General features: G+C 48.2%; 1 protein-coding gene across 1 annotated transcript in view; it reads left to right on the plus strand.

Annotated features, from left to right (window-relative positions):
- Nucleotides 1-4,150, plus strand: part of CRYBA4 (crystallin beta A4) — a 6,548-nt gene extending 2,398 nt beyond the window's left edge. Inside the window, exons 5-7 of the mRNA XM_008686690.2 lie at nt 1,286-1,427; nt 2,124-2,266; nt 3,819-4,150. Of these exons, the coding sequence (XP_008684912.2) occupies nt 1,286-1,427; nt 2,124-2,266; nt 3,819-3,966 (433 nt within the window). The 3' untranslated portion in view covers nt 3,967-4,150. The remainder of the gene's footprint in view (nt 1-1,285; nt 1,428-2,123; nt 2,267-3,818) is intronic.
- The last annotated feature ends 3,549 nt before the right edge of the window (nt 4,151-7,699 follow it).

Below are 7,699 nucleotides of genomic sequence, written 5' to 3' on the forward strand. Positions count from 1 at the left end.
TCTGAGTTGGGGTGGGGGGAACAGGAAGGGATCTAGAAAGGGGTGTTCTAGGCCCTAACTTCCCAGACTCTAACTTTACCAGTGTGCCTTCCTTGGGTCCAAAGTGCTGAGGAGTGCACAAGACAGTAGAGTAAGGTTAAGCAGGTTGTGCACTGCCCAAATGTAGAAATCACCATTCACACAGATCCTGCCCATTGGATGAGCCGGCCTTGTAGGGGCAGACTTTTAGAATCAAGTGTTGGGTCTGAAATGTCCTTCTAAAGCATAAATGAAAAGAAAAAATCACTTGCCAAAAATAGAAGGTAACTATAAAAATATATATAGTAAAAAATAATGCTATTAATCTTTAGTTGAACATTGTTGCCAGAGGCTCTGAGCACGAGATAGGTTGTGTTAAAAGCAAAAGAGGGAGATTCATGAAATGTGGAAGTATTAATGACACACTAATATACTGAGGCTTCTATCCATATCAGCACCTTTTTCTGTAGAACTTTCTGCGTTATCTGATTTGGAACTCTGGCTGTATATGACCGTTGAGGACTTGAAATGTAATTGGTGCATCTAAAGAACTGAATTTTTAATTTAATTTTATTTAATTTTATATAAGTTTAAATTTAATTAGCTACATGTGGCCAGAGGCTACCTTACTAGATAGAAGTTTCTAGAAGTTTGGGAAGTAGATTGAAAGGAGAACAATGTTCTCTGTATGTGATTTGGAGTCACTTTATACCATGCCTGTGAGTGGCACTCTGGTCATCTTGGGTGGCATTTATGCACCTCGACACCTGGGGGGAAAAACTCTTTTAACTTCTGCTTTGTACGGGTGGGGAATTGGGGATCAGATGGGAGCAGCGACCTGTCCAGGGATAAGTCCAGCAAACTGACAGATTTTGCCTGAAAGGAGAAAATAAGCTCAGGTTTATTATTTACATAAGACCGCTTGTTACTTACATAGACAGCAAATGCAAGGTCATCATGGTGGCAGCCTCCTGTGTCCCTCGTCCCACAGGATGACACCAAAAGGGGCCAGATGACAGCAGGAGTGGTGGGCACCCTGCTGTTGAGGACCTGATCCATGCTTCAGTTGTGGTTCGCAGCTGTACCCTCCAGGGTAGGGGTACAGAGGTACAGGCTCCTCCCTCCTCCCAGTGTGACACCTAAAAAGATCTCTAGACATTGGTTAAATGCCTCCCAAATGGTAACTCCCAAATGATGACCATTGATCTAGAACTTGGGATGGATGAAGGGTCTCTTACCTCTTGCACTCTCTGCCCTCTATCCACAGGTGGGTAGGCTTTGAGCATGCTGGCTTCCAAGGACAGCAGTATGTGCTGGAGCGAGGCGAGTACCCGTGCTGGGATGCCTGGAGTGGCAACACCGCCTACCCCGCCGATAGGCTCACCTCCTTCCGACCGGTGGCCTGTGCTGTGAGTTCTGCCACCGCCTCGTCCCAGTGGGGTTTGGGAACTGATTACCCCAGAGTTCAAATTCTCGTGTCGCTTCTTCATGCTCTGTGATGTGGCATCCCTCCCTCCCCTCTCTGAGCCTTGTTCTCTTCATCTTGAAATGGAGCCACATTATGGGGAAAAAGAATGGGTAACATCTGGACCAGACCACTGCATATATTTTCACCTTCATCGTTTGTTCTCCAAACGATCCTGACAAGTAGAGGCAGTTGGTTTCATTTTATGGGTATGGAAACAGCTGAGAAACACTATGTGCCATGTCCCAGCTGGTACGTGGAGAGTCAGGATTTGAACCCAGATCACAATAATCCTCTTCTTACCTCAGTTAACCACCTGATCCCCTAGTTGGGGCCATTCAGGTTGAGTCCCTTCCTCCCTCCCTTCCTCCCTCCTTCCTTTCCTTCCTTATCTTTTCAGTTGTTATCTCTAAGGCTGGGATGAACATCCCTGTGGCTTATTTGTTCCTTAGTTATTTTCTCTGTGTACATTTCAGGAAGGGCAAATAGTATACACCTTTTGTAAGGTTTTGTTGGCTTATTACCCTTCCAAAGGGTTTGTAAGGAAGGCTGATTTGGCGGACAAGGGCAAGGGTGTCAGCAGAGGCTCCTGGGTTCTCAGCTGGGTGGCTGGTGGTCTGACCGTTTCCTCTGCCTACAGAACCATCGTGACTCAAGGCTGACCATCTTCGAGCAAGAGAACTTTCTGGGCAGGAAAGGGGAGCTGAGTGATGACTACCCCTCCCTCCAGGCCATGGGCTGGGACGGCAATGAAGTGGGCTCCTTCCACGTCCACTCAGGGGCGTAAGTGAAGCCAAGGCTCTGCCTGGCAGGGAAGGAGAGGCTGTTGGGCGGGGTAGGGCTACCTCCTGTGAAAACTCTGTGCTGGGGACTTTGGGGCTCTGATGCCCACATTCCAGAGGAGGACACTGAGGCACAGGGAGGGATCAGGCAGAATTTGTGGGACCGCAAGTGGCAGACTCCCATATCAAACTGATACTGTGCCCAAAGGATATTTATTGACCCTTGTCACTAGCTTCAGGCACAGCTGGATCCAGGTGCAGGATTCTGTCTTTCTCCCTCTCTTGCTCTGTCTGCCTCATCGTGGCAATATTCTCAGGCAAGCTCTTCCTAAGCAAAGGCAACAGGGTAGCTTCGTCCTTACTCAAGCAAGCTCCAGGGAAAGAGAGCGCCTCTTTCTCAGTGATTCCACCAAAGGTCCTAGGAAAGGTTCTCATTGGCCCAACTTGGGTCATGTGCTCAACTCTGAACCAATTGCCATGTGCAAGAAGGGGTGATCTGATTGGCTAGGACTGGTCACATGCTTGTTGCCCAAGCGAGCGTTTTCCCACCTTGCTTGGGAGGTGGAGGGGTGGAGAGAAGGGATCCCCCGGCCTAAATAGGTGTGGCTCAAGCAACCTGCTCCAAGTCGGCAGGGAGTTAGGTGACTGAAGCCAGCTTCCAGCTGGGAACTGACTGACCCTTCCCACCCTTTCCCCCCAGGGGCAGGCAGGTGAGTGCGGGATGCGAGGGCTTGACTTAGGGAGGACATTAAGACGACCCTCTAAGTGCCCATTGGCTCCTGGCAGGGGTGAAGGTGGGAGGTGGGTTTTTTGTTTGGTTGGTTTGGTTTGGTTTGTTTGTTTTTTAACCATCAGAGAATCTTGTTCCAGAGTAGCACGGACCTCTTGTGATTCTTGAGTCCACTTCCTTCTTATAGAAGGGGAAATGGAAGCTCAGAAAGTGAGACACCAATTCTTGCCCAGTCCTGAACAATGTAGGGGTCAATGAATGGAAAGAATAGCTTTTTCCTTGGAAGGGCTTCTGGCTAAGGGAGAAGAGGAAGGACTAAGATTCTCCACTCCTTCCTTCCTCCCTCCTTCCCTCCCTTCCTTCTTTCAATATTTATTAGCCCCTCCTCTGTGCTGGGCGTTGCACTCCTCATCAGAGATCCCAGTGAACCAGACCCACACACACCGCTACACCCAGGAGCTCACCTGCTGGCAGGGGAAGCTGACATTTTACAAATAACCGGTTAATTATCTAATTATATGAGAGCTACAGAGGACCAGTAAGAGTGTAGCCTGATTTGGAGAACCAGTCCTCAGAACAAGCTGAGACCCGAGGGGTAACTCCAACTTGGTGAGGGGCCAGGCAAAGAATGGCTGGAATGGTGTTCTTGGCAGAAGGAACAGCATGATCACAGGCCCAGTGGTGGGCGGAGCAGGGCACATTCCGAGCAGCAAAGGGAGGCCAGGATGGCCAGAATGTGTATGCAGCATGGGTCCCTTGGTCCCCGTGTGTTTACCTTGCCGGTGCCTCTTTAGGGTGACCGTCTGCCTCTTCCCTTCCCCAGCTGGGTTTGCTCCCAGTTTCCCGGCTACCGAGGCTTTCAGTACGTTCTGGAGTGCGATCACCACTCAGGCGACTACAAGCATTTCCGAGAGTGGGGCTCTCACGCCCAGACCTTCCAGGTGCAGAGCGTCCGCAGGATCCAGCAGTGAGCAGGGGGCCGGCGCGGCACCGAGGAGCGAACGTGTGCCTGTCTGGACGGAGGAGCTGGGAGGTTCCTCCGTGCCCACTCCTCTGCCTCCCCCTGCAGCCCCTGTGAACCCAGCACCCATGTGAGCCAGTTCATGCAAGTCAGCACGAAAAACAAAAAGAAATAAAAATGAAGGTCTAGTGCTAGCTTGTGCTTTTCAATTTCATTGAACCTTTCGAGGAACCGGTTTTTCCGCTTTGTGGATTTGCTCCATCGTGTCTGTGTGTCTGACTTTGCTCCGTCTTACTTTTATCTGCACCATTCCTTGCTTCTTTTTACTTTGGGTTTACTTTAGTCTTAATTTTTCTAGCTTGTAAGGGTAGACCCTTGGGTCATTGATTTTAGCTGCTGCTGCTTTTCTCCCCCAAAGGAGTCATTTAGAGCCTATCAGTTTCCCTTGAGCACAACTTTGGCTGCTTCCTCCAAATTTGAATCATTCAGTCTCATAGTTGCTGGTTTCCCTCATGAGCTTTTCCTTTGGCCCATGGGTTCTTTAATGGTATGTTATCTTTCTAGATATTGTATTGTTACCGATTTGTTCTCAAGTCCGTTGTGGTCAGAGAACGCCCTCTAAGGTTTCCACACTTGTGCTCGCTTTGGCAGCTCCTATACTAAAGTTGGAATGATACAAGGTTTCAACACTCTAAAATGAGTCCAGACGTATTTTATAGCCCAGCACGTGGTCTATTTTTGATAGACTTGGATGCACACTTGAAAACTGCTTAAATTTTGCAGTTGTCAGGTATAATGTTCTGTCAATGTCAGTTAGGCCAAGTTGAGGTTAGTTAGTGTTTTTGGCAAGTGTGCATTAGATTTTTCTATATTTTTGCTGATTTTTAAAAAAGATTTTATTTATTTGACAGAGAGAGACAGCCAGCGAGAGAGGGAACACAAGCAGGGGGAGTGGGAGAAGCAGAAGAAGGCTCCCAGAGGAGGAGCCTGATGCGGGCCTCGATCCCAGAATGCTGGGACCATGCCCTGAGCCGAAGGCAGACGCTTAACCACTGAGCCACCCAGGCGCCCCTGCTGATTTTTTTTTAACTCAAATTTTTATCAATCACTGAGAGAGGTTTGTTAACATCTCCTACTATAACCTGGGTTTATCTGTTTCTCCCTTTAGTTTTAAGCATTTTCGCTTCCTGATTTTTTTCTTTATTCTAGAATGTTGATACCCTGTTATTGGGTGCACTTATGTATACACATATACACATATATTTTTTAAAGATTTTATTATTTATTTATTTGACAGAGAGAGAGAGAGAGAGCGCGCGCGCATAAGGGGGGGATGGGCAGAGGGAGAAGCAGACTCCCCGCTGAGCAGGGAGCCCGACTCAGGGCTCTATCCCAGGGCCCTGAGATCCTGACCTGAGCCGAAGGCAGACACTTAACCGACTGAGCCACCCAGGGCCCCTAGTTTGTGTTTTTTAAAGCCACGTGCGAAGGGAGCCAGTTCTCTCCCCTCGCAAAATTTCTCATATTCCTTTTATCTTTACCCACAGTTGGCTCTCACACACTACTCTGGAGTGTCTCAATTGACATCTTCTACCTTCTAAAGGAGGTCTTTAAAAACAAAGACATAAACTCCCGTTCCACGTGCAGCCTGAGCAGGGATCTGGCCCTAGCTCGGGTTCTCTCCCCACCCCCCAGGTTCTTTATTATGTAGATTGCCTTAACTTCTTAAGCCTTCTGGCTCTTTTTCCAGACTAGCTTCCTCTGCCTTCAGTAAGTGGGACAGAGATCGGACAGGGTGGGGTCTGAGCAGGCTGCTGGAAAAGATAACATTATCTGGCTCAGGAAGGGGAGGGATGTGTTTGGGAACACTGGCTCTTGAGTAATTCTTAACCCCTCATTGGCTATTGTCCCATCCATTCAGACTATCATTTGCCTGGGACCCTCTGTGCACCAGGCCCTGGAAAGTGGTACACAAGAGACTTGAAGACCTTTCTCTCACCCGCCTGAATGGGGAAGTAGGACGAGTTTCCAGTTTGTCACAATGTCCTGTGATACTGGGGAAGCATGAGGGCTGTTGGGCTGGGATAGGGGCAGATGACAGGAGAGGGGTGGGGGAGGGGCAGACTCTCCTTGGTGCTCATCTCGAGGACCACGTCTTCTCTGAACTTGATCCCTGAATGTCCAGCTGCCTCCCGGACACCTCCGTGTGGATGTCTAATGCACATCTCAAACAAAACACAACCCATCAATACGGAAGCTACAATTTCCCAACTGTTCAGGCCAAACCCAAGGAAGAATCCATAACATTTCTCTTTCTCTCTCATTCCGTAATCCAATCCATCAGCAAAGCCTGCCGGCCGTACTTTCAAAAGGTTCCAGAATCCAATCACTTATTATCATCCCCTTTGCTCCCACCTTTGCCCACAAGCAACCCACCTGTTCTCTGCCTTGGCAGCCAGAGTGGTCGGTCCTGTTGAAAATGGAAGGCGGATCTTGTCACCCCCTTGCTCAAAACCATCCCACACTTTTCCATCCCACTCCCAAGAAAAAACAAAACAAAACACAGCAACACTTTTGTAGTTCCCTCCAGGGCTGGCCATCACCTGCCTCTCCTGTGGCCTCTCTGACCTCAGGTCCCTCTGGGGAGTCTTCCCTAAATGCGCCAAGGCTCTTTGCCAAAACAAAACACCACCTTCTGGGGGGCTTAAGCAACAGATAGGGATTTCTTACCATCCTGGAGGCTGAAGTCCAAGGTCAAGGTGCCATCAGAGTTGGTTTCTGGTGAAGCCTCTCTCCTTGGCTTGCAGATGGCTGCCTCCTCTCTGGCCTCACGTGACCATTCCTTTGTGCACGCGTGCACACCCCTGGTGGTCCTTCCTTTTCTGGTAAGGACCCAGTCCTACTGGGTTAGGGCCCCACCCAGGCAGCCTAACTTAATCACCTTTATAAAGACCCTTTCCCCCAATTTGGTTACTTCTGAGGTACTGGGGGCTGGGACTTCAACATGTGAATTTTGGGGGGGGAAGCATGTCAGTCCACAATACCAGGTTTATTCCTCCCATGCTGAGGCTTTTTGGTTCTTGCTGTTCCCTGTTCCCTCAGATATTTCCCACCAACACCCCCTCACCTAGAGTCAAAGGTTCATAGGCTGTCGGACTTGGAAGGAACCTTCTAGATCAAATCTAGTGTTTCACAACCTTTTCTTAATTATTGTCGTCCCCGCTCCAGAAGTCTTTTTAGACATTCTTTTCCAGATGGTCAACCCCCCCCCCATGAAATTTTAATACAATTTTATATTACGATTTAATACAAAATTATATTACAAATTACATTACTATTTAATACGAAATTATATTACAATTTTAATATCATATGTATCTGTATGTGTCCTCTATGTATCTGTGCTTTATACATAAAAGGAATTAAGGTTTATTTTTTTCCTCGCTGAGAACCAATTTTCACTTCCTGGGGGCGCTATTGCCCCCAGTGAGAATGTAAATGGAGTCTTACCCTTTCTTTCGGTTTTGGAGGAAATGGAAACCCCAGGAGGGATAAGGACTTTCCTAAGGACATACAGTGCGTTAGGCAAAGCCTGGATTCGAACACAGACTTGCTGATATTCTCCAACTAAACCCAATTCATTCATTCATTCATTCATTCATTCACTCAACAAACACGTACCAAATGTCTACAATATACCAAACTCTGTTACAGGTTCTGGGGATCTAGCTGGGAATGAAACA

The sequence above is a fragment of the Ursus maritimus genome, unplaced genomic scaffold, assembly GCF_017311325.1.
Source record: "Ursus maritimus isolate PB19 unplaced genomic scaffold, ASM1731132v1 scaffold_33, whole genome shotgun sequence".
Classification (NCBI taxonomy): Eukaryota; Metazoa; Chordata; class Mammalia; order Carnivora; family Ursidae; genus Ursus; species Ursus maritimus.